Source organism: Arabidopsis thaliana (assembly GCF_000001735.4).
Source record: "Arabidopsis thaliana chromosome 1 sequence".
In the NCBI taxonomy this organism is placed as follows: Eukaryota; Viridiplantae; Streptophyta; class Magnoliopsida; order Brassicales; family Brassicaceae; genus Arabidopsis; species Arabidopsis thaliana.
The window spans coordinates 5,701,198-5,727,483 of NC_003070.9; the positions used below are offsets into that span (position 1 = coordinate 5,701,198).

At 39.2% G+C, this 26,286-nt stretch overlaps 7 protein-coding genes, 1 long non-coding RNA gene and 1 other non-coding gene across 22 annotated transcripts; 7 read left to right on the forward strand and 2 right to left on the reverse strand.

The window, feature by feature from the left end:
- Window positions 1-955: 955 nt before the first annotated feature.
- On the forward strand, window positions 956-4,695 carry AT1G16680 (Chaperone DnaJ-domain superfamily protein). The gene is made up of 9 exons (NM_101528.4): window positions 956-2,053; window positions 2,208-2,337; window positions 2,475-2,971; window positions 3,054-3,134; window positions 3,236-3,340; window positions 3,436-3,549; window positions 3,651-3,734; window positions 3,813-3,884; window positions 4,080-4,695. Exons 1-9 carry the CDS (start codon window positions 1,733-1,735, stop codon window positions 4,338-4,340), a joined length of 1,665 nt encoding a protein of 554 aa, NP_173112.2. The 5' UTR covers window positions 956-1,732; the 3' UTR covers window positions 4,341-4,695.
- A 4-nt stretch (window positions 4,696-4,699) lies between these two features.
- AT1G16690 (Enhancer of polycomb-like transcription factor protein) lies at window positions 4,700-8,366 on the forward strand. Its single transcript, NM_101529.5, has 13 exons — window positions 4,700-5,033; window positions 5,157-5,419; window positions 5,509-5,641; window positions 5,718-5,820; window positions 6,182-6,305; window positions 6,623-6,688; window positions 6,813-6,851; window positions 6,953-7,033; window positions 7,136-7,183; window positions 7,278-7,328; window positions 7,443-7,511; window positions 7,614-7,850; window positions 7,965-8,366. Exons 2-13 carry the CDS (start codon window positions 5,261-5,263, stop codon window positions 8,172-8,174), a joined length of 1,320 nt encoding a protein of 439 aa, NP_173113.2. The 5' UTR covers window positions 4,700-5,033; window positions 5,157-5,260; the 3' UTR covers window positions 8,175-8,366.
- A 60-nt stretch (window positions 8,367-8,426) lies between these two features.
- On the forward strand, window positions 8,427-10,846 carry AT1G16700 (Alpha-helical ferredoxin). Its single transcript, NM_101530.4, has 9 exons — window positions 8,427-8,664; window positions 8,768-8,868; window positions 9,284-9,362; window positions 9,463-9,516; window positions 9,627-9,718; window positions 9,799-9,912; window positions 10,011-10,078; window positions 10,190-10,301; window positions 10,402-10,846. The coding sequence occupies exons 2-9, from the start codon at window positions 8,815-8,817 to the stop codon at window positions 10,495-10,497; spliced, it is 669 nt and encodes a 222-aa protein (NP_173114.1). The 5' UTR covers window positions 8,427-8,664; window positions 8,768-8,814; the 3' UTR covers window positions 10,498-10,846.
- AT1G16705 (p300/CBP acetyltransferase-related protein-like protein) lies at window positions 10,825-12,555 on the forward strand. Of its 3 annotated transcripts, none has more exons than NM_101531.2 (5): window positions 10,825-11,036; window positions 11,248-11,318; window positions 11,680-11,794; window positions 11,984-12,136; window positions 12,254-12,555. In NM_101531.2, exons 2-5 carry the CDS (start codon window positions 11,272-11,274, stop codon window positions 12,323-12,325), a joined length of 387 nt encoding a protein of 128 aa, NP_564004.1. In that variant the 5' UTR covers window positions 10,825-11,036; window positions 11,248-11,271; the 3' UTR covers window positions 12,326-12,555. The 3 variants fall into 3 exon arrangements, with proteins under 3 accessions (NP_564004.1, NP_001320493.1, NP_001031059.1); NM_001035982.2 differs by having other exon boundaries at window positions 10,891-11,036; window positions 12,251-12,555; NM_001332244.1 differs by having other exon boundaries at window positions 10,825-11,318.
- Window positions 12,556-12,596: 41 nt separating this feature from the next.
- Window positions 12,597-21,417, forward strand: HAC12 (histone acetyltransferase of the CBP family 12). 10 transcript variants are annotated; one of them, NM_001332248.1, is made up of 19 exons: window positions 12,597-12,766; window positions 12,923-13,161; window positions 13,316-13,736; window positions 13,977-14,091; window positions 14,179-14,323; window positions 14,527-14,913; window positions 14,992-15,119; window positions 15,225-16,826; window positions 16,949-17,245; window positions 17,340-17,618; window positions 17,779-17,907; window positions 18,020-18,220; window positions 18,308-18,450; window positions 18,539-18,851; window positions 18,966-19,105; window positions 19,264-19,342; window positions 19,456-19,848; window positions 20,032-20,249; window positions 20,471-21,417. In NM_001332248.1, the coding sequence occupies exons 3-19, from the start codon at window positions 13,495-13,497 to the stop codon at window positions 20,583-20,585; spliced, it is 4,926 nt and encodes a 1,641-aa protein (NP_001321738.1). In that variant the 5' UTR covers window positions 12,597-12,766; window positions 12,923-13,161; window positions 13,316-13,494; the 3' UTR covers window positions 20,586-21,417. The 10 variants fall into 10 exon arrangements, with proteins under 10 accessions (NP_001321738.1, NP_001321737.1, NP_001321739.1 ...); NM_001332245.1 differs by lacking the exon at window positions 12,597-12,766 and having other exon boundaries at window positions 12,807-13,161; window positions 14,179-14,440; window positions 20,471-20,701; window positions 21,088-21,417; NM_001198086.1 differs by lacking the exon at window positions 12,597-12,766 and having other exon boundaries at window positions 13,022-13,145; window positions 14,179-14,454; window positions 14,550-14,913; window positions 20,471-20,701; window positions 21,088-21,417.
- A 276-nt stretch (window positions 21,418-21,693) lies between these two features.
- On the forward strand, window positions 21,694-25,281 carry HCF173 (high chlorophyll fluorescence phenotype 173; the record flags this gene model as incomplete). 3 transcript variants are annotated; one of them, NM_101533.4, is made up of 13 exons in its annotated part: window positions 21,694-22,533; window positions 22,627-22,839; window positions 22,942-23,146; window positions 23,244-23,319; window positions 23,480-23,615; window positions 23,700-23,804; window positions 23,929-24,009; window positions 24,112-24,201; window positions 24,340-24,405; window positions 24,472-24,528; window positions 24,628-24,705; window positions 24,854-24,901; window positions 24,980-25,281. In NM_101533.4, the coding sequence occupies exons 1-13, from the start codon at window positions 21,964-21,966 to the stop codon at window positions 25,049-25,051; spliced, it is 1,797 nt and encodes a 598-aa protein (NP_173116.1). In that variant the 5' UTR covers window positions 21,694-21,963. The 3 variants fall into 3 exon arrangements, with proteins under 3 accessions (NP_173116.1, NP_001323375.1, NP_001323376.1); NM_001332253.1 differs by having other exon boundaries at window positions 24,472-24,705; window positions 24,980-25,051; NM_001332254.1 differs by lacking the exons at window positions 24,854-24,901; window positions 24,980-25,281 and having other exon boundaries at window positions 21,721-22,533; window positions 24,628-24,750.
- Window positions 21,897-22,269, reverse strand: AT1G05253. Its single transcript, NR_138863.1, has one exon. It is a non-coding gene; the product is annotated as an other RNA (long non-coding RNA).
- Window positions 25,171-26,209, reverse strand: UP6 (uncharacterized protein). The gene is made up of 2 exons (NM_101534.3): window positions 25,651-26,209; window positions 25,171-25,563 (listed from the first exon to the last, which is right to left on the reverse strand). The coding sequence occupies exons 1-2, from the start codon at window positions 26,113-26,115 to the stop codon at window positions 25,420-25,422; spliced, it is 609 nt and encodes a 202-aa protein (NP_173117.1). The 5' UTR covers window positions 26,116-26,209; the 3' UTR covers window positions 25,171-25,419.
- AT1G05257 lies at window positions 25,359-25,474 on the forward strand. Its single transcript, NR_138864.1, has one exon.
- Window positions 26,210-26,286: the final 77 nt, after the last annotated feature.

Sequence of the window (26,286 nt, forward strand, 5' to 3'; positions counted from 1 at the left end):
ACTGGTTGAGCGTTTGATAATGGATGCGTTTGCGGGAGTTTTATGACTGGTAAACCAGCGGGTGCAATATTAATTAAATAAAAAATAACCAAAATAAATATAATATATTACTATTAAAAGAAAAAATACAATATATTATTATGATAAATTGATAATATTAGAAAAATTAAACATGTTTAATAATTAAAACCATAAATAAAATATTAAATTCAAAAATAAATAAATTTGGTAAGAAAAAGCTTAATACTTTATGCATTTGGTACATCACCAAAAATTGCATCAAGTAGTGTGATAAACTATAAATAACGTTGAATTCGCGGGTTTTCCGGATTGCCTCTATACATATGATAAAGTTCTAACAAGAAACGGGTCATCTCGTCTGACCAAATGATTTTCTAATCGAGAAAGCAAATCAAAACATGTATTCAATCAAAAAACTCAAACAAAAATACAAAATAAAAAAATGACGATGCTATGAAATACTTAGAGAATTACACTAGCTAATGAATGGATGAAAGGATAGATCATACTTACGTTTGATTCTTGATTTTGATTTTGATTTTCGTCAGTTTGGGTCGATGCCATAATTGAGAGAATAGGGTTTCAATATATTGATTAGGGTTTTCTAATAAGAATAAGATATATAGAGTTTGGGTGGAAGACATAATTATTTTAATTAATTAAATTATTTTTTTTTTTAACCTAACTGCTACCGTCCGCAACCGCAAACGCTTGCGGGAAGGTGCTTTTGAAATCTGGCGATTTCGAGCGGTCCAAAGCGATATCTAGCGGTTTCTATGATTGGTGTCAATCGCTAACAACCGCTACCACCCGCAAACGCAGCGTTTGCGGGTGGCAGAGGGAGAACCAATCAAGCCCTTAATCCAGTTCCAAAAGGACGATTCGCTAAGAAGTAAGAAGTAATAAAGGTTATATTTTGGTGTTGCCTTCGTCTCTAATCTCTGTCTCTATACGCCACAGTGTTCTTTCTTACTCTCCTCCAAAAACCTTTTTGAATCTTTTAAAAGTTCTCTCTTTTTTCGTTTAGCTTTTTTTTTTGCTTTCTCATGAGCTCTTTTTGGGGTTTCATGTTTCCCGAGCTTATCTTTAGTGTAACCAATTTACTTTAACTAAAGCTCATTGCTTCTTCCTTTTTCTTCACTCTCTCTCAAGTCTACATACCGAAGCGGTGAAATGCTTGTCGGTGCGGTGTGATGCTCTAACGAAGCTATTTTGTTTTCTGGGTCTGCGTATGGAAGATTCTGCGATTGCTTAAGTTTCTCGGATCTGAGTTTGAGGCTATGTACTAGACTGGATTGTTGTTGGGTTAATTTAGGGTTTTGTGTTTTAAGAAGCAGAAATTGGAAAGTTCTGTTTGATTCGTATATTCTGAAGATTGCTTTTCTTTTTGTATGTTTCTTCTTTGCTGGGGAAACTTGTTTGTGAAGGGATATGCGTTGAACGAATAAGCTTAAAGCCGGATTTGCAGTCTTTTATCTCTGCTATTGTCTTGTACTCTTGTTGTATCTTCTATCTCTCTCTTTCTGAGGAAAGCTAGTTGAATAAGTTACGAACCTTTTGTAATTTCTAGTGATCTAATTACCAGATCAAAGCAATGGCTGAGAAGCAAGTTTTCTCGAGAGTCCTGGTTCTTCAGTACCGTTCTTCTTACTTCTATCAATTGGCCTGAGCTTTGGAGGAAGAGTTTAGGGTTTGATTATTTTATCTAGTTATGGAGGATATAGGATTGGTTAAGCAAGGTTGGATATGGTTGCAGTCTCAGAAACATTTGTGTTTGTGGTTTTGTACTGCAACACAATGTTTTGGGGAAAAGACAGAAGCTTTGGCAGAGCGTCATTGGCCACTAGTGTGCAGTGGATGTGGGAAGCTATTAGGGTTACTTAGTTTATCGTTTGTTTACTGGAAAGACTGCATTTTGAGGGGTTTCCAGTCCAGTGTTAAATTTGGTTCAGCTGCTTTGCTCCTCATAATGTGGAGTTGCTTCCTTAGCCTGACTTCAGTATCTTGCTTGGTTTATGTTCTCCTCGGTATGGTAAGGCCTCTTGACCCCTTTTTTAATTTATTTTTATTCTGGGTTCTAGATCTCTAAATAGTGTAGATTTTATGAAAATCTCACCACTTATCAGGTGGTATCGAGTTATGCATATTTGAGTTGAGTCTCACCTATACTTGATTTACCATCGCAGGGAGCTGCCGGTGCTGTTGTCTTGTACTTAGGTCGCACACCTGGGATCTTCATTGTAGGACTATTTGGAATTTTGATATTGTGGATGTACGCTAATTTTTGGATCACTGGAACATTATTTATAGTTGGAGGCAAGTGTCCATTTTCTTTTCCAGAACGATTTATGATGTCATAGTTATATCTTATTGCTCTTTTTGTCTCTTTCCCATTGTAGTTAAAGCTAATGAAGTTTTCATCTAGTGTTAATGTCTATTGTTGTTTGAATCAGGTTATTTGTTCTCTTTGAATCACGCACGGGTGGTGGTTCTTATGGCGACAATGTATGCAATGTACTGTGTCAAAGTCAGACTTGGATGGCCTGGAGTTATTCTCTCGATGAATCTTGCATTCTTGTCCAACGATATATTTATTTGTCTTCTTCAATGGTGTGATACTGTTAGTGAAAAAACACAAGTGGAGGAGCCAACGAAACCTGAAACTGTAATAGACGAAGAGTTTCCAGGAGAGTTTGAGTATTCTTCTGTTCCTGCTGAAGAAGCAGAGAAAAAGGTTCATGAAGATAAGTCGTCCACTAAGCCAGCATCATCGTCAACTGTTGTCAGTAACATGAAGGAGATTTCTACTGTTAAGGTAGTCAAAATAGAAACAGATTCAGCGGATGAGATGAAACGAATTCTTGATAGTTTGAATCACTATGAAGCATTGGGGCTCCCTCTGTTTAAAAAGATTGATGCCGCATTGCTTAAGAAAGACTATAGAAAGAAGGTCTGTTTTCTTGGCTTGGAAACTATGTCTCTGGTGAATTAAGTTGGTTCTAATTTTATGTGCTGTGTTACCCTTGTTTTAGGCAATGCTGGTTCATCCGGATAAAAATATGGGAAGTCCTTTGGCAAGTGAATCATTCAAGAAACTTCAAAGTGCCTACGAGGTAATTGTTAAAGATGGATCCGTGCTTGGTAATTTGCAGTGTGGATTTTACGCTATTTATTTATATTCTGAATATTAAGACATGGAAGGTTGAATTTACAGGTTCTTTCGGATTCTGTTAAAAGAAGAGATTATGATGAGCTGTTAAAGAAGGAAGAATCTCGGACCAAGATTGTCTGTCAGTCCTCGCACGCCTCTTCTCATCAGGTTAGTAGATATAATGTGTGAGATTTTGAATGCGTCATGTGTTGTTCTATTGTTTTCTTATAAAAGGTGATGAACAGATTTTCTAATTTCTTCAGAATAGTGCTGCTTATCGATCAGAAGAGTCAAGGCGCATACACTGTACAAAATGCGGGAATTCACACATTTGGGTATGTACCAACAGGAGTAAGGCAAAGGCCAGATGGTGTCAGGTTAGCTAACTTACACTTCTCATTACCAAACATATTGACTTCAAGTTCCTTCGCAGAACATCTAATTTGTTAAATGGTTATTGCTTCCATTAAAATTATAGGAGTGTGGTCAATATCATCAAGCCAAAGATGGTGACGGATGGGTTGAACACAAAGGGACTCTGGTATTCGAGAAAGCACATAAGGTTTGGCTTTCAGTTCTTTGGTCCGAATTTTGCTTTTTGGTAATGATGAATAATTATTGTATATATCATCTCTTGTAGATTGAAATACCACGAGCTTTTGTTTGCGCTGAGGGAAAAGTCTTTGATGTCTCAGAATGGGCTATTTGTCAGGTTGGTATCTTCTCATTCTTGACCAGTAGTAACCAATGCTATAACTCTCTGTTCATAATTAGCTAGACTAATATGGCTCAAAAATCGAAAGTTTTTTTCGCACTTAGAGAATATTTAAGATAACGTCTAAGACTTTTGTGTTAGTGCATGTGAACATGATGATATATTGATATGTATACTTCAAATCCATTGAAGGGAATGGCGTGTAGACCAAATACACATAGGCCAAGTTTCCATGTGAACATGGTCGGTTTAGAAAAGGCAACACAGAGATCAAAGTCGAGCAGGTTCCCGTGGGATCTTGATGTGGAGATGATGGACGAGGATGAGGAAGAGTTTGAGTTATGGCTTCAACAAGCTCTAGCTTCCGGTCTATTCTGTGAAACATCAAAACGCAGAAAAAGCTGGAGTCCTTTCAAGTTAACCAAGAAACAATCCCGAAGAACATCGACTTGACCAAAAGAAGACATCAACAAGGATGGCAAGATCAACAACAATGGCTGAATGGCTTGTTCTTTCCAACAATGGAAAATGGGCGAAGATAAGAACGAAGAGCATAAAAAGGAAACAATCTTTAAGGTGATAATGAAGAAGTAAAGGACATGGGAGCTTGAAACCATATGTTGATTGATCACTTGTTGGATCCCTTCTCTGTAAATAGAATCCGTGGATCCTGTGTACTGTGATGTTGTTATGGTTTTTCTCTGAGAAACCCTAAACTATGTAATGTGAAAGCTACAAAGAAGACCAGTTAACCAGAAATCTAAAGGTTAAGTTTATTACAAGTAAAATTTCTGGAGAAACATTTTAGTTAGATCCATGATCCAAGCTCGTGGTAATGCTTGAAATTTGATGTTCTTATGTTTTGTTGTTGCATTGTTCTCATACATTAACCAAAGCTTATTACCAAATATTTTCCCTCCTCGATTCAACTGTTTGTCCTCGTCTGTTAATCGAGTATTAGTGAAACTCGACATCCATTACTTCAATTGTCGAGACTAGAGAGGAATTTTCAATTCGTTTTCGGACATTTATAAAGCTTCTCTCTTCCTTGAATTTCAACGTTTCTGGGTAAGCTCGAAAAAGAGAACAGACCCCGATTTTTGATTAGCCGGTACGATTCGTCCGGAGGAATAGAAAACTCGCCTTGTAAGTATATCACATCTCATTCGCTTTCCCCCCGATATTACACTGAAATTGTTACACATTTACCAGTTTAGGGTTCTGGGATTTTGAATCTGCGCGATTTCTGTTGTTTCTTTCCATTTGCAGATTTTACTTTCTTCCTGTCTCATAGGAGCAAAGCGTTGATGAGGTCTTTCGTACTCAAAATAGCTATATAGATATTGTTTAGTAGAGAGGAGGAAGATAGTGAAATGAGTAGGCTATCTTTTCGACCCCGTCCACTGGACATACACAAGAAGCTTCCAATTTTAAAGTCTTTTAAAGACTTTGAAGACGAAGATAATCCTTCTTCCATTACTAGAAACTCTCAGTTGCTGCGTATATCTGCCGTAGAGGTTGTTGACAATGAGGTGAAGTTTTTTTTTTTTTTCTCGGTGTATCGGTTTGGATGTGAAGTTGTAGAGTGATGATTAAAAGTTTCTTGTATTCACATTATCAGGTGCAGCCTCCAGTGCCTAGTAAGAAACTGATTTCGGAAATCCCAACACCTCAGTATCTTGTTGTTGATACATATGAAAGAGACTACTCTAGGACTTTTAATCAGCCTGCTTCATATTTACGCGCTAGAGGAGGTAAACCTTTAATACCTGAAATGCTCTTCAACATTTGTTATCTTTTCAACATGGGAAATGAAAATCTGTTTTGCAGCTCGGGCTGAGCTTGGAGAATTTGTGGAGTATGATCTTGACAATGACGATGATGACTGGCTTTATGAGTATAATAAGGAGACAATGATTCTCTCACCTGAAATGTAAAGTTTCCTACCTCTTATTCAGATTTTGTTAATTGTTTGTTTATAACATGCTTTCCATATTTTTAACCATTGAGATAGTTTATATTATCCACATTTCTATGAGCTTTGTTGTGTGGTAGATGGATCTATTAGCTCTAGAATCTAAATTTTTCTTCTGTCTCTCCTCTGGTGCCTTCAATTTATTTTGGATTTTGCCAATAGTGCAAAAACTATGTGATCAAGTGGAAACTGAAAGAAGAATTGGTTCTATACTTATATCCGATATTCCCCTAACATTGAGTTGAGATAGTGCTCAACTTTTCTCTTGTTTCAAAACAAAAACCTGCTACCCGTAATCATGCTTAATTACTTGATACAGGCTTGAGATCGTTATATTTAAACTAGAGGTCTTGGATCATAAGGCGCGGGAAAGAGCTGGAGTTATTACTCCTACCCTTGGTTTGCCAGTTCCAGTGCTTTTGCAGCCTGATGCTGCTGGTGAGGTATACACTTATTTTCTTTTGTTTATCTAATTTTGATTTATATTTGGTTATGGAACTCAAAAGGAGGAATAAAATGATGATGGTTGATTGGCTAGTTCTCATCATAGTGAACCATCTTTTAACGGGGACAGTTTTCCAAAGGATGTGATTATACTTTTCCTCACTGCCTAAAACTGTAGCAGGAGCCAGGAGCATAGATCTAGTAATAGTGATTATATTGCCTCCTCTAGAGGAATGTGTTCTCCTGGGGTTATTACTCAGAGGCAGAGCAGGACATTTACATTGTTCTTATTGTGCTATTTCCATTTTTTTTACAGGCGCTGAAATATTTGTCCATCAAATATGGAGTTTTCCACGCTATATACAGTTATTGGAAAAATAAGGTTTGATATAGTTGTCGTATAGTTTGATGATAATTGATTTTTTTTTTTTTAATGAAAAGTTGTTAATGGTTCTTTGGGCATAGGCTTAAAACATTAAGTAACTTCGACTTTTGTATTCTTTTAGCGTGAAATATGGCAGAAGCCTATCTTGCGGCGTTTACAGGTATATCATTTGGACTGGTCTCAATCTTACATGTGGAAGAAATGAATTTATTCTGAAATGTACTGAAAATTAGCTACTCTTGTGTTTTTTGTTTGGAACAGCCTCCACCACCGGTCAATGATACCAATCCGTACAATGTGTTTAGGCCACGGGAGAAAGCTCATAGACTACACGCAAGAAGAGTAGGCTGTCTTGTTGTCTGTGGTTTATCAATTTCCTTATCTTACATGTGTGAGTATGGAAAATGCACCATAACTTACTAACAATAGTTGACCTCACTTCAGATGCAGCAGAGAGAAAACAATGCGCAGTCATTTGAGAAGCTGCGACAGGTAAGGGAAGACCTGAATCTGTGTTTAACTTCTTAAAATAATTCCTGGATTCTCAAACGTTCTTCTCTTCTGTTCTGGGATATGTTATTATTAGGTCAGGCGCAATCTTGACCAAGCAAAGACCATTCTAGAAGCTCTTATTAAGGTAATCTAAATGACATCTATATTTTGTGACTTGAATGTAATTTTATTGATATCTTAAGAGATACCTGCAGACTCCATAGGTATTAACTTGATTAAAAACATGTTATCTTTATAGAGAGAAGAGAAAAAGAGGGATTTCATGGCGAGTGAGGTTAGCCTTCAGAGAATCCAACTGAAATATAAGGTAGTCCTCTACAACCTGCATCGAGTGTTCTTTTGTTACCAGAAAGAGTTGTGCATTTCGATCTCCTCTGATTTTTTTTGTGGGGTTTTGATATGTTTGCAGAATGAAACCGAACTTTTGGAAGATAGTTTGGCTCTGGCTGGGTTTCCACTCTCTACAGCTTACAGATTTGGCTCAAGCGAAGATGAATTCATGGACTCCGATGACCCGACCACCACCCAAACATGTACAAGGCCTTCCTTTACCCCTCATCGTCGTTTCACCGACTCAAACCTCGCTCGAGCTCAAGCCGGGAGCATAAAGCAAGAGGCGAGAAGACTTGGATGGCTCCACAAACTGGTAATTCTTCAGAACCTCTGTATTTGAAACATTTGAGACTATTAGGTTACTACATTCTGGTGACAAGATAAAAAAGAGAGAATTACGTTCACTGTTTATGTTGTTTCTGTGTAGAATCCTAATGAGCCAGTTATGCTGTTCACGAAAGCATTGGTCCCCGATAAACTGGCTGCTGCGGGAATCATCCCTCCATCAGATGCAAGAAGTGGAAGAGCTCGGTTTCAAGGAAGAATGGGTAGAGGCGGTCGGATTGTATTTGATAGATGGAATCCTCTAAACCAAGCCCACATTAACTGTGGCAACACTCTCTACATAGCACCATAACATCTCAACTAGTTTTCTTCTTCTTCATTGTAAAGAGTTATCCCCGTTAGTTCCTCCCCAGTGGTGGTGAAGATTGTCACCAAAACACTTTGTATCTCCTCTAAATTTTGTGTAGTCTTTGGTTTTCCCGGTTTATTGATCAATCTCGGCTACTTTGTGAACTTTAGGTCCGGTTAGTGACCATTGATCAGGTATTAACTTTTTTCAGCAATGGTCTAGTTTGGTCCACGTCTTGAGAACCTGGATCCTGAAATGTGTGAAACTTGGAAGGAATTGACTGTCATACCAAATATAACCGGTTTGATTGCCCGGTTATGAGCTGAGTAAGTAGTTAACCAGAAGGGTCAATTTGTAAATTAAGAGACATCTGATCGAATTTTGTTCCGACGACCGTGAATCACCAGCAAAGGATTCGTGTCAATGTTCTTGTGAGATCGAACTTTCTCTGGGTTCGTGCAGAAGCTTTGCTTTTTTGAGTATCGCGTTTAAGGTTCGGATGGAATTTTAGGCTTTTCGTTGGTCATTCTCTTGTTCAATGCTTCTTTTGCTTGATTAAGCTTTTCAGCTAATCGGATTTTCTTCTCTCACATCAGGCACATCGAAGAAGAGAGACCCTAATTTGATATTTTGAGTTCTATCGATGGCTTCGCTACTAGCTCGCAGGTCGTTCAGTGCTCTCCGAGCTCGACATCTCGTAAGAATCTCGTAGGCTCTTCCATTTTATATCGCTTATATTCCTAGAAATTTGGAATTGCTGCTAAGTTTTTTGAAATCACTAGTTGGTATTGTCTGCCCCGGCCGGCTCTAGGCATGTGCAAGTGGTGCTGCTATACATGTTTTTGTCTTTTTTTTTCCTGGGTATTGTTCCTCTATGCATCTCTTTGTATTGCGTTGGTACATCAATCGTGAAGCTTCATTTTTCCTTTAGATCATATACTCTTCCTTGAAGAGAGAATGTATCGCCTAAATGTTGTTATCTCAATCTCTGCAAATATAAATACTTTAACTGAGAGCGTCGTGGTAGTTAACTTTTACTTTCAATAGCTCTTTTGGTGGCTATGCTATGGAATTCTTCTCGCATTTAACATCTACCTTGTCTTTGTTGATAGGCTTTTTCAGGGCAAGGTTTACAGGGATCTCATCTCTGTGGGCTACAGTCCCGTGCTATATCTTATGGAAGCAACAAAGGTATAAATTTTGTTGCTTCCATTTGGGTTCTCTTGGTTAATTTAGGCTATGACTTTTCAGGAATATAGGTTACTAATCCTTTGCCTCTGGTAATATGTAGATGATGAAGAAGCTGAGCAGCTTGCTAAAGAGATCTCCAAGGACTGGAGTACTGGTAAGCTATTTGATCCAGACACTTTTCAACCTTTCTATTCTCTTAGCATTCCTTCCTGATTACTTCCTTCTGCGAGTCTTAGCGATTCCTGATGTTTCTTACTTTTACAGTCTTTGAACGGAGCATGAACACCCTATTTCTCACTGAAATGGTCAGGGGTTTGTCACTGACCCTCAAGTACTTCTTTGATCCAAAAGTTACAGTGAGTGGCTGTCTCCCTTGACTCTAGTAATTAGGCTGAAAGAAAAATATTCTGATTCTCAAGTTTTATCTTTTGTGCAGATCAATTATCCTTTTGAGAAGGGTCCATTGAGCCCTCGTTTCCGTGGTGAACACGCTCTTCGAAGGTATCCAACTGGGGAAGAACGCTGCATTGCCTGCAAACTCTGCGAAGCTGTGAGTTTTTGAAGTCTATGCTACTCGAGAATTCATACCACAGCACAATATTGACATAAAGTGTGATTTTTCATGGATACTGGTCTTTTGCTCATCAGGTATGTCCAGCTCAAGCAATCACAATAGAGGCAGAGGAGCGGGAAGATGGAAGCCGCAGAACCACTAGGTCACCCTCTAAGTTCCCGTTTATTAACCATATATATATTATTTAATACTGTCTTGTCTCTATGGTTCTTCTATATATTTCGTAGTGTAGTGATTGTTCGGAGCTGTACAGGTATGATATCGACATGACGAAATGCATCTATTGTGGTTTCTGCCAAGAAGCTTGCCCTGTTGATGCAATCGTGGAAGGACCAAACTTTGAGTTTGCAACCGAGACACATGAGGTCTGTATAAACAATTCAGAAAGACATAAGATTGCCCATGATCTTAAAGTTAGATGTGTATTATTCGATAAATGACATTCTGATTCTTTTTGGTGTGCAGGAACTTCTGTATGACAAAGAGAAGCTTCTTGAGAATGGAGATAGGTGGGAGACAGAGATTGCAGAGAATCTGAGGTCGGAGAGCCTCTACCGCTGAATATTGATCCGAAAATGCCTTTTGCCTAATTCTTAAGGAAACGTTTTCGTTTGCTTCTGTTACAAATAAAGATGCTTCAGCCTTTGCACTGTTATTGCTATCTGTATTTCTTGAGTTCATACCGATGGCAAAATCAAATTTGGCTTTGTTTCCGGTTTGAGCTGGACCGTGCGGTAAATGGATTATGATATGATTCAATGGTGTTGTTACTCTCAGTGTCGGTCGGTCAAGTGTCTAACAAAAAATTGCTAATATCTGAAGAGAACATTAATGATGTAAAATACAGAGAAATACAAGGGTAAAATGGTAGTTTAATAGACTGGCATGAACATGCATAATTGCATATCTAGTAAAAACCTCTGATTGGCAGAAACTCCAGCTCAGGAACTTACTCTATTTGGAATTTCGTCTTAAATTCGCTTTCTCATCTTCTTTTACTTCTCGGTTTCAAGATCTCTTTCAGAGATTTCTCATTTTACTTATCCTCCTGGCTTGCGTGAGTTTAGACGTGCGACATTGTTTCTTCATCGTAATCATAGGTTACGTTTTCTTGATCTCGTAAGGAAGAATCTTCCTCACTAGGCTCTGATCTTTGCGGTGGAAGATTGCTTCTTTCTTTGTGTATCAAATTTTAAAGTTGGATTGAAGTCCTAGGTTTTATCATCTGAGGTTTAGATGTATCTTCTTTCTTTGCTTATGCTTGGTTTTACTACTGATTATGATTATGCTGGTTAATTGGTGTTGCTTTAGGGATTTCACGTTACACTTGCTCCCATGGACAATGATGTTTTCCAGATTCGCCGGTCCATGCGAGACGCTATGTAAGCCTTCAATTTTTCACATTCACTCGTTCCTCTTGCACTCTTTTCCTTTTCTCTGTTAGTTGCTGCTGTACTACGGATTGAGTTAATGTGTCTGGGAAAGTGGGAATGATCTAACTTATTACTGCTTTTTGGCTCTGTGATCATGTATTTCTGCTTTGTTTCTTAAGAAACAATATCATCTATTAGTGTTTCTACTACTGAAATGTTACTTATTTGGATTCCAGTCTTGTCACATTGGTGTTCATAGTTGTTTTCCTCTCTGCGTGTATATCTCCGAACCACACTAGAGGGTTTCTTGATGGGTTGTTACCTCATTTGAGGAAACGTTTCAAATTAACTGATCATCCAATCTTTCCAGCTTCGTCCAGTTAGAGAAGCGAAACCCACTTCCGAATGATGATGCATCAAAGGGGAAGCATTTAGATGCTGCTAAACGCTTAGAGGAAGGACTTTTTAAAATGGCTATGACAAAGGTACATCAATTATATTTACTTGATTAGTTATAAGCATTTAGGATTTGATTTACTGAGAATTTCTAAGTTCTAACTAAACAAGACTGGTTGATGCCTTCTGACATGTTGTCACTGAATCCAGCTTGTTTGCTATATGTCCTCCCTTATAAATATTTTCGTTTCTGACACTTTTAACTTCAAAACTCACAGGAGGAATACTTGAACCCGTCAACTCTTGAATCTCGCTTGACAAGCTTAATAAAAGGCAGGCAATTGAATAAGTACAAGCACCAACATGCTGATTCTTCTACGCTTGGAACAACCATAACACCTACTCCAGGAGTCTCTGCTGAACCCACAATGGTACATTACATACATCGAATTATTCACGAGCTTTAATTAAGAGGCGTATAATTCGAAATGTAATATTATAAACATTCTGAACTTTGTGATGTTCCAAATTTTTTTGGTTTGGAGCAGGATAATGAGAACAGAGATCAGTGCGAGACAGAGATTGCTGAGAATCTGAAGTCAGTGAGCCTTGAGCCATGAAGATTATCAGAAAGTTCTTTTTACGACTTGTTTGGAAACGTTTTCATTGCTTATGTTACAAGGAAAAGATGATAACATATACAATACTAACGCTTCTGCCTTCTCCATTGCTACTGTATTGCTAATTGTAAGATCTAAAGTAGGAATGGTAAAACCGGTTATGATTTGTTTCCGGTTAGACTTGGAACATGTATGAATTTGAATGGTTTATTATTAGTTACTCTTGGTAATCGGTACAGAAAAAAAAGTAGTTGCGAAAGTAAACAGAGCAAAAACTACAAGGGTGTGAAGATTTAAATTACTGGAACATTTGATCGGACGGATAGGAGCGCATGTATCTCCGACACTTCTCCTTGGCTGTTGGATTGTCGACCTTGGTTCCCCCAATTAACTTTGACAGAGGTTCCTTGATGATTCGTATTCAGACATAAGTAACATAAGGTAAGTGTTATTTAATGTGTCTTTTGTTACTTACAAAATCAAAACCAAAAATCCCTAAATAGCCAAAAAAAATAAATCAAAATCCCCAAATCGAAGAATTCAGACTTCTCTGATTTCGAAATAATTTGTCGATATTTCAATTTCCTCGTCGTCTAGGTTTTGGAGGAATCTCGTTCTGGGATTTGTCTACGTACTTGTGTTTGATCCTATTTTTTATCCTGGCTTGTGTGAGTTCACACGTGCGACATCGGCTGTTCAGCGACTTTATTGCTCCGTTCTACTTCGTTTTCAAGATTCGATCATCGTAATCTTTAGTAACGTTTTTGGGGAAGATTTTTTTTGCTGGGTTTTGCTCTTTGCGGCTGAAGTTTGTTTCTTTGTGAGTCAATTTCAAGGTTATTGCTCCTCCTGTTGTCTGTTTCGTAATTGTTTACAATTTTGTTGGTTTTGCTATTGGGTTTTAGTTGCTTTGATCATAGTCTATGATTCTAGTTCGACTGAATTGCAATCATGTCACTTCAATTGAAAGTGTGGAATATTATTTTGCAGGACACTTGACGGTGCTAGGTGTATTGAGCTGCTACACTGAGATCACTTGTAAGAATAATAAAGAGCAGGAGATGAACTTTCGATCTTTTGGCTTCTCGGGGACAGAAGAGTTATGCAGTGCCTGTTAGTGTTAGTTGCAAGACGAATTAGGAGACGACGACGAAGATTTAAGAGATAACATGAATGTTCAGGCTCACATGTCTGGTCAACGGTCTGGGCAGGTTCCAAACCAAGGGACAGTGCCGCAGAATAATGGAAACTCTCAAATGCAGAATTTAGTTGGTAGTAATGGTGCTGCTACTGCTGTTACTGGTGCTGGTGCTGCTACTGGTTCTGGTACTGGTGTAAGGCCTTCACGTAACATCGTTGGTGCCATGGATCATGATATTATGAAACTTCGACAGTACATGCAAACTCTTGTGTAAGCCTTCAATTTCAGCTATAGCACTGCTTGCTTGTTAGTTGCCTCTGTGTTATGGATTGAGTTAATGTTGTTTCAATGTGGGCGGGGAATGGACCAACGTATTACTCCTTTGGCTGCATTACGGCATATCTGCTTCATTTCTTAAGAACTTAGTGTTTCTGCTTTCTGAGATGTCTTGATGGTTACTGCATAGGGGACTATTTCTAACTGCCCTTCTTGTTCTTTCATTCTTTCCAGGTTTAACATGTTACAGCAACGGCAACCATCTCCAGCTGATGCTGCATCAAAGGCAAAGTATATGGATGTTGCTAGACGTTTAGAAGAAGGGCTGTTTAAGATGGCTGTCACAAAGGTATAAATATTTTTGTGTGTCTAAAGGAAAAATACTTGATTGGTACTTAGCATAGATTTTTTTTTACATGTTGGCTGTGTACTACAGGAGGATTACATGAACCGGTCAACCCTTGAATCTCGTATTACAAGCCTAATAAAAGGAAGACAGATAAATAACTACAATCAGCGACATGCTAATTCTTCTTCAGTTGGAACGATGATACCTACTCCAGGATTATCACAGACTGCGGGTAATCCTAATTTGATGGTTACATCCTCTGTTGATGCTACTATAGTTGGCAACACCAACATCACAAGCACTGCTTTGAACACTGGAAACCCTCTAATTGCTGGTGGCATGCATGGAGGTTCTTTCGTTAAAGTGATCATAGATACTTTTCCTGGAAATTTTTATCTCTTGTTTCTCTGACACCTTAAAATCTTCTTTTTGCAGGTAATATGTCTAATGGATATCAGCACTCGTCGAGAAACTTTTCTCTTGGTTCTGGAGGGAGCATGACATCCATGGGTGCTCAAAGAAGTACAGCCCAAATGATTCCTACACCTGGCTTCGTTAACAGTGTTACTAACAACAACAGTGGTGGATTTTCTGCTGAGCCCACAATTGTTCCTCAGTCTCAGCAACAACAACAAAGGCAACATACTGGTGGTCAAAACAGTCACATGTTGTCCAACCATATGGCTGCTGGCGTTAGACCCGACATGCAATCAAAGCCGTCGGGTGCGGCCAACAGCTCTGTAAATGGTGATGTTGGAGCGAACGAAAAAATTGTAGACTCAGGTTCATCTTACACCAATGCGTCCAAAAAATTACAGCAGGGTAACTTCTCTCTTCTTTCCTTCTGTCCGGATGATCTCATTTCAGGTCAGCATATTGAAAGCACGTTTCATATTTCAGGGGAAGGTTATAGCACAACAAATCCTGACCCCTTCGATGGAGCTATAACATCGGCTGGGACAGGGACAAAGGCTCATAATATCAATACAGCAAGTTTCCAGCCTGTGTCCAGAGTTAACTCTTCTCTGGTGAGCAATCAGTCAATTTTACTTTGCATGCAACAATGTAGACCAATTAAACACTTGTCACTTTGAGTATTTAGACTTTCAATCTTCTTTCCTCATTATCTGCAGTCACATCAACAACAATTTCAGCAACCGCCTAATCGATTTCAGCAACAACCAAATCAGATTCAACAGCAGCAGCAGCAATTTCTCAATCAGAGGAAATTGAAGCAGCAGACTCCGCAGCAACATAGATTAATAAGCAATGATGGCTTGGGGAAAACTCAAGTGGATTCAGACATGGTTACGAAGGTGAAATGTGAACCTGGAATGGAGAACAAGAGTCAGGCTCCACAGTCCCAAGCATCTGAACGATTCCAGCTTTCTCAGCTCCAGAATCAATATCAGAACTCTGGAGAAGACTGCCAAGCAGACGCTCAGCTTCTCCCAGTCGAAAGTCAGAGTGATATATGTACATCACTCCCCCAAAATAGCCAGCAGATTCAGCAAATGATGCACCCGCAGAATATAGGTTCTGATTCTAGTAACAGTTTTAGCAATCTTGCTGTTGGAGTAAAATCAGAATCCAGTCCACAGGGTCAATGGCCTTCCAAGTCTCAGGAAAATACTCTAATGTCTAATGCTATTTCAAGTGGAAAGCACATTCAGGAGGATTTCCGTCAAAGAATTACCGGAATGGATGAAGCTCAACCTAATAATTTGACTGAAGGGTCTGTTATTGGTCAAAATCATACTTCTACTATATCGGAATCCCATAATCTGCAAAATTCTATTGGTACCACATGTAGATATGGAAACGTAAGTCACGATCCCAAGTTCAAAAATCAACAAAGATGGCTACTGTTTCTACGTCATGCACGGAGTTGCAAACCGCCAGGAGGGAGATGCCAAGATCAAAATTGCGTAACAGTTCAGAAACTATGGAGTCACATGGACAATTGTGCTGATCCTCAGTGTTTGTATCCCCGCTGTCGTCACACAAAGGCATTGATTGGCCACTATAAAAACTGCAAGGATCCTCGGTGCCCCGTCTGTGTGCCAGTGAAGACTTATCAGCAACAAGCTAATGTTCGTGCCCTGGCCCGTTTAAAAAACGAAAGCAGTGCTGTGGGCTCAGTGAATAGATCTGTAGTATCAAATGATTCACTAAGCGCTAATGCTGGAGCGGTTTCTGGTACCCCTCGTTGTGCTGATACTTTAGATAATTTGCAACCTTCATTAAAGCGGTTGAAGGTGGAGCAATCTTTTCAACCAGTGGTCCCTAAGACTGAAAGTTGTAAAAGCTCCATTGTTTCTACAACAGAGGCAGACTTATCTCAGGATGCTGAAAGAAAGGATCATAGGCCATTGAAGTCAGAGACCATGGAAGTGAAAGTGGAAATTCCTGATAATTCTGTTCAAGCAGGATTCGGCATCAAAGAAACGAAAAGTGAACCTTTTGAAAATGTTCCCAAGCCTAAGCCTGTCAGTGAACCAGGTAAACATGGTTTATCTGGTGACTCGCCAAAGCAAGAAAACATCAAAATGAAGAAAGAGCCTGGATGGCCGAAGAAAGAGCCTGGATGTCCAAAGAAAGAAGAACTGGTGGAGTCTCCTGAACTTACCTCAAAATCTAGAAAACCAAAGATAAAGGGTGTTTCTTTAACTGAATTGTTTACTCCGGAACAAGTGAGAGAACATATCCGTGGTCTTCGTCAGTGGGTTGGCCAGGTTTGCTATTTTATTTACAAAAAGTTTACAGAGAAGCAAGTCTATTCATATATCTAAGATGAATCTCTAGCTATGTGATCATTGATGAATACCTTGTCATTTAAATTTTAATGTGTGTGCAGAGTAAAGCCAAAGCAGAAAAGAATCAGGCAATGGAGAATTCAATGAGTGAGAATTCCTGCCAGTTATGTGCGGTGGAGAAGCTTACATTTGAGCCACCACCTATTTATTGTACTCCTTGTGGTGCTCGTATCAAAAGGAATGCGATGTACTATACTGTTGGAGGTGGTGAAACTCGTCATTACTTTTGTATTCCCTGTTATAATGAATCCCGAGGAGACACTATTCTCGCTGAAGGGACTTCCATGCCAAAGGCAAAACTCGAGAAAAAGAAAAACGATGAAGAGATTGAAGAATCGGTAAGACTATCCTATCAGTAGAGTTGTATTGTCATTTGCATCTCGTTTTGTTGGTTTTTCTGAGTTTGTCTATTTCGTTTGATGTTTTTTGTAGTGGGTCCAATGTGATAAATGTCAGGCCTGGCAGCATCAAATATGTGCTCTATTTAATGGGCGGAGGAATGATGGGGGGCAAGCTGAGTATACCTGCCCATATTGCTATGTAATTGATGTGGAGCAAAATGAGAGAAAGCCTTTACTTCAGAGTGCTGTTCTTGGAGCGAAAGATCTGCCAAGAACAATTCTCAGTGACCATATAGAGCAGCGGTTGTTTAAAAGGCTGAAGCAGGAAAGGACTGAGAGAGCCAGGGTTCAAGGAACAAGTTATGATGAGGTAATCTGGCGGTGGAATACAGGGTTTTAAAGTCTCATGTGATTTTGCATTGAGTCCTATCTTCTATTGTTTGTTGAAGTGCTACTTCACTGGAAACAATAGATTGAAGCTTACTGGTTGGTCACTGATTGTTTAATTTTTCTTTTACTGGCACTAACAGATTCCAACTGTTGAATCCCTTGTGGTTAGAGTTGTTTCATCTGTTGACAAGAAGCTAGAAGTTAAATCTCGATTTCTTGAAATTTTTCGGGAGGATAATTTTCCGACAGAATTTCCATACAAGTCCAAGGTAAGAATGATCGACGCACACCATCATTGTATTTGCTTCATGTCCACATTTAATATTTTCAGGATTCCTCTCTTGTAGTAATATCGTTCGTGCTCCACATTTTATTTATCAGGTGGTTCTGCTGTTCCAGAAGATAGAAGGTGTAGAAGTATGCTTGTTTGGGATGTATGTCCAAGAATTTGGATCCGAATGTTCAAATCCCAATCAACGCCGTGTTTATCTCTCGTATTTGGATTCTGTGAAGTACTTTAGACCTGATATCAAGTCTGCTAATGGGGAGGCTCTGCGCACTTTCGTTTACCACGAAATTCTTGTAAGTTCTGGTTTTTCAACCTAGGTTTATGTGGTCTTCTACATTACATGGATGATTCAAGGGTATTATACCCTGATGCTTTTTCAGATTGGTTATCTGGAATACTGCAAATTGCGTGGTTTCACGAGCTGCTACATATGGGCTTGTCCACCACTGAAGGGTGAGGATTATATCCTATATTGCCATCCAGAAATTCAGAAAACACCAAAGTCTGATAAACTACGGGAATGGTCAGTCTAATTGTCTTTGGTGATTTTCTTCATACAGTTTTCGTAGGAAAATCCTTTACATCCTCCAATTTGCTCCTGGTCTACACAGGTACTTAGCAATGTTGAGAAAAGCTGCAAAGGAAGGAATTGTTGCGGAAACTACAAATCTATATGACCATTTTTTCTTGCAAACTGGTGAATGTAGAGCTAAGGTTACAGCAGCTAGACTCCCGTACTTCGATGGTGACTACTGGCCAGGTGCAGCAGAGGATATCATATCCCAAATGAGTCAAGAAGATGATGGTAGAAAGGGAAATAAAAAAGGAATACTCAAGAAACCCATTACAAAGAGGGCTCTTAAAGCATCTGGCCAGTCGGATTTCTCTGGGAATGCTTCCAAAGACCTGCTACTAATGCATAAAGTAGTCATTTCTTTCTATGCACTAGTCCTTTCCTGCATATCAGCTTAAGTAATTCGTTTTTTTTTTTTTTTTTGCCTTTGTGTTCGTGTTAATATTATTTCTGTTTGTGTTTAGCTTGGTGAGACCATTCATCCAATGAAGGAGGATTTTATCATGGTTCACTTGCAGCATAGTTGCACACATTGCTGTACGCTGATGGTAACTGGAAATCGTTGGGTTTGCAGCCAATGCAAAGATTTCCAGTTATGTGATGGGTAAGAATTGTCCTTTCACTTCTGGTGTTTATTTTTTTTTCCGCTCGTTTTGGCGCTTTTGTTATTGTGAATTGGTTTGTATAACTTGGAAGCGTTTGTGGTTATCTTTGTGGAAGAAACTTATTGGTAACCCTTTGTGTTATTTTTATACCTTTCAGATGTTATGAGGCTGAGCAGAAACGAGAAGACAGAGAAAGACATCCTGTTAATCAGAAAGATAAACATAATATTTTTCCTGTAAGTTGCATTGGCTTGTTTTGGGTCAGGAACTGTGACGAGGTTCTGTCACTTAGTCTCATGCGTTTCTCTATTTTATTGTATCGCAAAAGATAATGTGTTTGATATTGTAGGTTGAGATCGCCGATATTCCTACGGATACTAAGGACAGAGATGAGATACTTGAAAGTGAATTCTTTGATACAAGGCAAGCATTCCTGAGTCTATGTCAAGGGAACCATTATCAGTATGATACACTGAGGCGGGCAAAACATTCTTCCATGATGGTGCTTTATCATCTGCATAATCCTACTGCTCCTGCCTTTGTGACAACATGTAACGTATGTCACCTCGATATTGAAAGTGGTCTAGGCTGGCGCTGTGAAGTTTGCCCAGACTATGATGTGTGCAATGCTTGTTACAAGAAAGAGGGTTGTATTAATCATCCTCATAAGTTAACAACTCATCCATCTCTAGCTGATCAAAACGCTCAGAATAAAGAAGCTAGGCAATTGCGAGTCTTGCAGGTACTGTAATATTCAGTTTTTTGTTGTTGTTGTTGTGCATGGTAGATCCTCTTGAAAAAACTGCCTCTTCTTCTCTTGCTTTAGGCTTCTTCTGATTTGAGAAAACAATTGGGCTTTGTTAGGTCATATAGCTCCCACAATGTATCTGAAGTGCTAAAGTTTTCATTTATCTAAAATATGCAGCTCAGGAAAATGCTCGATCTTCTGGTGCATGCGTCGCAATGCCGTTCTCCAGTTTGTCTATATCCCAACTGCCGCAAAGTGAAGGGGCTATTCCGACATGGTCTCCGCTGCAAAGTACGTGCTTCAGGAGGTTGTGTTCTATGCAAGAAAATGTGGTATCTGTTGCAACTCCACGCTCGGGCCTGCAAGGAATCCGAGTGTGATGTACCTCGATGCGGGTAATCTCTTTAACTTCTGTCCCTGTCTAACATTTTGCAATCGATCTCTTAACGGGATCATTCAGTATTTGCCTTTTCTTTCAACAAGTAAAAACGTAAAATTGAAAGTAAAAACGACATTTTTGGATATATTAGAACCGGGGCATAACATATGGCAAAGCTTTTTTGAAAAAAATGGTCCGCATGATTTGTATTGATCATTGTAAATCTTCTCAATTCAGGGACCTAAAGGAACATCTGAGAAGGTTACAACAGCAATCAGATTCTAGGCGGAGAGCTGCCGTCATGGAGATGATGAGACAGAGAGCTGCAGAAGTCGCTGGAACCTCGGGTTGATTAATTTTTGTAAATACTAATTTCATTTAGGATCTAAGCAGAAGTGGAAATGTAATCTTCTTCCGAAGGTTAAGAAGATAAAAGAAACTGGTGTTTATGATCTCCACTTGAAGAAGGTGAAGAAAAAGTGAATAACAGCAGCTAGTGAAGACATGAAACAGCCATATAACGATTTAATTTAGATGGATTCCTATTTAACAGTCGCAAGTCGTGGAGTGATGATGATGAATAACTTGAGTGACTTGAAGAGTTTCTCAGCTTAAGTGCCAATTGAAGCAGAAGAATCGTCGTAGATGCTAACTTATGCTGTGTGTAAGGTCGCGAAAAGGAAGAAATGAGATTCCAGACTCTTCGATTAGTTCAGTGGCTTGATCTGGCTGGTGATTCTTTGACTATACATATATTACTCTGTGACTGATTACTGTCTTCTACCTCTCCGTCTTTTTTTTGTAGTCTGGTACAATTTGTAAAATAGCTTATATCCCTTTGGGGGATGTGGCAGGAATGTAATATATATACATATAAATAGATAACTTGCTAGATAAGTAAGAAAGATGAAGTGTGTCTCTTTAAGGATGTTTCCTTCTCTTACATTTTTGGGCGAACTTGTATTAACATTTTAGTATCGTTTCATTGAATTAGGTTTTGGATTAATAAGGTAAACGTTATCACGACACTGCTACCTTTTCTAAATTTGTGTAGTTTTGTAATGCAAATGCTATTGTTAGGCTGTTAGCTCCAAGTCATAATTCATAATCTAATATTTGCTTTGGAATCCTTGTTATTGCATTGGCCTTTGTGACCATTGCTGCAATAAGGGTCACAGTTGCTTCCAATTCCCATCACCAATAGAATCGTGCAGGAAGGAGAAGCCAACGCAGCTTCCTTAACGCTTGAAATATACAGATATGAAATTTTATGGAATTATTATATAGTTGGAACTTGGAATGAAATTTTCTTGTTTGTTTCTCCAAAAAAAAAAAAGGTGAAGAAGTATATTTTTTTTTTTAAAAAAAAGAAGAGGAAAAGAGAGAGTGTACGTGGCTAGTTAATTGGCTCATAAGTCATATCACTGTCCGAAAACACATAAACCAGATTCTGTGGTCTTCTTCTTCTCTCCTTCTTTCCGAAATGTCAAAATCCTCCGATCCAACCATTTCTTATTCTTCTCTATTTTCTCTTAACGACAAAAAAAAACTTGAAAAATCTCACTTTCGTTATCCATTCCCAATTTCGACCAAGAGTGTTCTCAATGACAGTCTAGCATGCAAATAAGATTCATTTAACAAACAATTGTATGCATTTAGTATAATTTTATCCAAAAAATTTATTTTCAAAATTGTGTCTTTGAGCTCTGTTTGTGTAGCAGAGTTCAAAAATGGTGGGTAGTATTGTTGGCAGTAACATGGCTGCGACTGATGCGAGGTTTCTAAGCTCGAATTTTGGCAACAGTTTCAGCATCAACACCAGAATTCACAGATTCCATGATCGCTCCCAAATCGTAATCCCTAGGGCTCAATCTTCTTCTTCTCCGTCTCCATCTCCACCCTCCGACAAGAAGAAGACCAAAACCCGACCCGGAACCATAACCACTAAGGAGAGCGAAGAGACGGTTGCGAAGAAGCTCGACGTTGCTCCGCCTTCGCCTCAATCACCACCGTCTCCGCCTACACTGAAGTTGGACGATGTGAATCCTGTGGGATTAGGACGACGATCGCGGCAGATCTTCGACGAGGTGTGGCGGAAATTCTCTGGATTAGGTCAGATGTCGAGGACAACCCGACCCGATGAGCAAGAGACTCTTGATAGTCTACTCATTAGAGAAGGACCTATGTGTGAGTTTGCTGTTCCCGGCGCTCAAAACGTTACCGTTTTAGTCGTCGGAGCTACTAGTAGAATCGGTCGTATCGTTGTCCGTAAACTCATGCTCCGTGGCTACACCGTCAAGGTTCAAAAAATGCTGATTTTTATAATATAAAGTAGTATTGGTGTGTTTATGCAAATGCTTTAGAGTTTTAAGAGATTTGAGGTTACCGTTTAGGCACTGGTGAGGAAACAAGATGAGGAAGTGATGAGTATGTTGCCAAGGTCAGTGGATATTGTTGTTGGAGATGTGGGTGAACCGTCAACGCTCAAATCCGCTGTTGAAAGCTGCAGCAAGATCATCTACTGTGCGACTGCTCGGTCTACGATTACTGCAGACCTTACGCGGGTTGATCACTTGGGTGTTTATAACCTCACCAAGGCTTTTCAGGTATAGTAAGATTTGTCCATGACTCAACCGTGGTTAATTTGGTTTCTTGTTTTGTTGAGCAGAGAGTAGTTTATTCATGTGTGTCGTTTTGAGTATTTGCAGGATTACAATAACAGACTAGCGCAATTAAGGGCGGGTAAAAGCAGCAAAAGCAAGCTTCTATTAGCTAAGTTCAAGTCAGCTGAGTCACTTGATGGTTGGGAAATTCGTCAAGGAACTTACTTTCAGGACACAACCGCTTCCAAATATGATGGTGGGATGGATGCTAAGTTTGAGTTCACTGAAACTGAGAGAGCTGAGTTTTCAGGTACACATTATCTTTCCGGAGAATATGGCAATTGCCAAAGTTTTTTCCTTTGATGTATATTTTGAGGTATAGTGGTTTAATCAGTTTTCAAATGCAGGTTATGTTTTCACCCGAGGAGGATATGTTGAGTTGTCGAAGAAACTTTCACTTCCATTGGGTACCACTCTTGACAGGTATTGCGCGATTTCGTATCAACTTACTCTCAGCTTGTTCTGTGAAATGATTCAATGATAGAAACTTAGAGAAAGGAGTATTAAATGAAATTTCTAACACCTCCTGAAACTCATTTAGCCTTATAGCTTCTTTTATATGCTTATGCTTTTATATCAATAGGTACGAAGGCTTAGTTCTTTCTGTTGGTGGGAATGGAAGATCCTATGTTGTAATCCTTGAAGCTGGTCCATCATCAGATATGTCTCAGAGCAAACAGTATTTCGCTAGGATCAGTACCAAAGCAGGGTTTTGTCGGGTATATAAAGCATCATCGGTCTTACTCATTAGTCTGACCCCTTTTCCGTTATTTTTTTGGCTAAAACTTTGGTTCCTTGGGCAGGTAAGGGTGCCATTTTCAGCTTTTCGACCGGTCAACCCAGAAGATCCACCGCTAGATCCATTTCTTGTTCACACATTGACAATACGCTTTGAGCCTAAAAGACAGGTTTGCTTACTCTTTTCAAAGCTTCAGCAGTTGGTTTTGCGGATTGATCTGTGTGATCATTAACCGAAAACTTTCATTCGTTGGTGTCTGAGTTAGCAATCTCTTGGGGTTTTTCCTCTTTCAGAGGCCTGTTGATGGACTTGCTGGTGCGCAACAAGATTTGAGAAGTTTTAGCCTTGTATTTGAGTACATAAAAGCTTTGCCTGTAAGTACTCCCAACTTAATGTCTACTTACTGAAGATTATCACCTGAAAGAACGGAAAAAAAAAACAGATACATCATCAGCTTCCTGCATTTTTGTCTGCAGGCGGGTCAAGAAACAGACTTTATTCTGGTATCGTGTACTGGTTCGGGAGTAGAAGCCAACAGAAGGGAGCAAGTGTTGAAAGCTAAGAGGGTAAGTCCATTTTGTCTTACACATCATAATAACTCTTGAATCTTTCGAGGCTATGGATTGTCAGGGCTTTTGTGCCAGTAGGTTCCATCTTTTCACATCTCTATCTCCTTCTCTCTTGATGTCCGCTAAATTTGTTAGGCTGGTGAAGATTCTTTAAGGAGATCAGGCCTTGGATACACAATCATTCGTCCTGGTCCCTTGAAGGTAATGTTCTTTGAGCTCCAGCCATATTGTATATATATGGCTCTGAATACATATTTTCTGATATAGGAGGAACCAGGCGGGCAACGAGCTCTGATATTTGATCAAGGAAACAGAATTTCTCAGGTTATTTCAATCACGAAAAACAAACTCAAGCCACCTAGCAAAAGTTCTCTGATGGAGCCACTTATAACTTCCCAATGCGCTATTTTCTTTCAATTTCAGGGCATTAGTTGCGCGGATGTGGCTGATATATGTGTCAAGGCACTGCACGATTCAACCGCCAGAAACAAAAGCTTTGATGTGAGTTGCAGTTTATAGAGAAACAACTGAGAAAGAATCAATCTTTGACCCTTTTCAAGAACCAAAACTAAGAAAGATTCAATCTTTGATCTATAAAGAAGAAATCACATCATGGATCTCTCAAATTTCTTCCATTTGGTTTTTACAGGTTTGCCATGAATACGTTGCTGAGCAAGGAATAGAACTCTATGAGCTGGTAAAAGAGTAAACAATCACTTGCAATAAGAGTCACATCTACATCATTACATCATCTGATAGTGTTTGTCTCTTTCAGGTGGCTCATTTGCCAGACAAGGCGAACAACTATCTGACTCCGGCTTTATCTGTACTTGAGAAGAACACATGAGAAGAAGAATCATTGATTCCATTTTGTATATTGTACACATCTCAAGCTCTGATACGCATTACATGCATATATACATACGTACATGTATAACTTGTACATACAAGAATCTCTTTGGTCTCTTTATGTCCATTACCATTTATTTCTTATATTCAACTTAAAATTTGTGTGCTAATACAAACAATCCAAGGCCACCAACATAATAAAAAGGGTGTGAAACCCAGTTTTCTATTACACAAAACTCATAATATTTTGAATGATAAACATAAAAAGTATCTTCATTCATTATAAGTAAACATTGAAACTTCAGAAGATCTCAGACTTTGTCTTATTTATCTCAGATAGTCATGAAGGCGTACGACACAAACCCATCAAAGCTTGGAGAAAGGTTTGGCGAGAGAGCTGAAAAACGAAGATGTCGGAGAAACAAACGGCAACTTTCCGGAGCTTTCTTTTGACTTGCTCTCATCTTCTTCCTCTCCGTCAATGGCTTCTTTCTCAGCATCGTCCACTATCTGCTCCGTCAAAAGTAAATTCACAAGTCAGCCAAAAAAGAGTCCAAATTAGTTTACCCGGTGGACCAATTGTTTTTAAAACTAAACCTTTTCGGTGACGGCAGGAGAAACAGACGGAACAATAACAGCGAGCTGAGTTTTAATCCGGTGCAACGCGTCTTTCGTCATACCCTGCGCCGCTCCGGCGAAATCCTTAATGGCTCCTTCCAAAAACTGTTTAGCGTTTTCAAGCGACTCAGATGGAACCGAAGCAGCCGATAGTTTTTCTAACACTTTATCCTTAACCGCCGCAAGATTCTTCAGCCCCAACATGATCGTCTTCCTCTGCTTCTCTCCTTCTTCTTCCTCTGATGAGGAATCCACGGAATCAGGGTTCGTTGCGATTTTGATCGCGTGGTCAGGAGAGTAGAGGTTCCCTTGGCCCACGTTTTCGTCGGATTCTGGAGAGATTTTGATCGCGTGGTTTGGAGAATATAGCTTCCCCTGGCCCACATCGTCCGACACTGCTTCGCCGTTGTATTTTGTGGCGGATATTCGGTGATGATTTTCCATTACTACTACAAGATTTTGACAGTTGAAAACTTGAAATTCTTTCTTTTTTTGGTTTTTTCTGTGTGATGGGTCGAGAAGAACAGAGCAAAGCCACTTAAATTCTGTTTCCGGAAAAGTAATAATGGTTCTGTTTTTGTTTGTTTCCCGGGAAAATGAAGCAGAGTTGGAAAG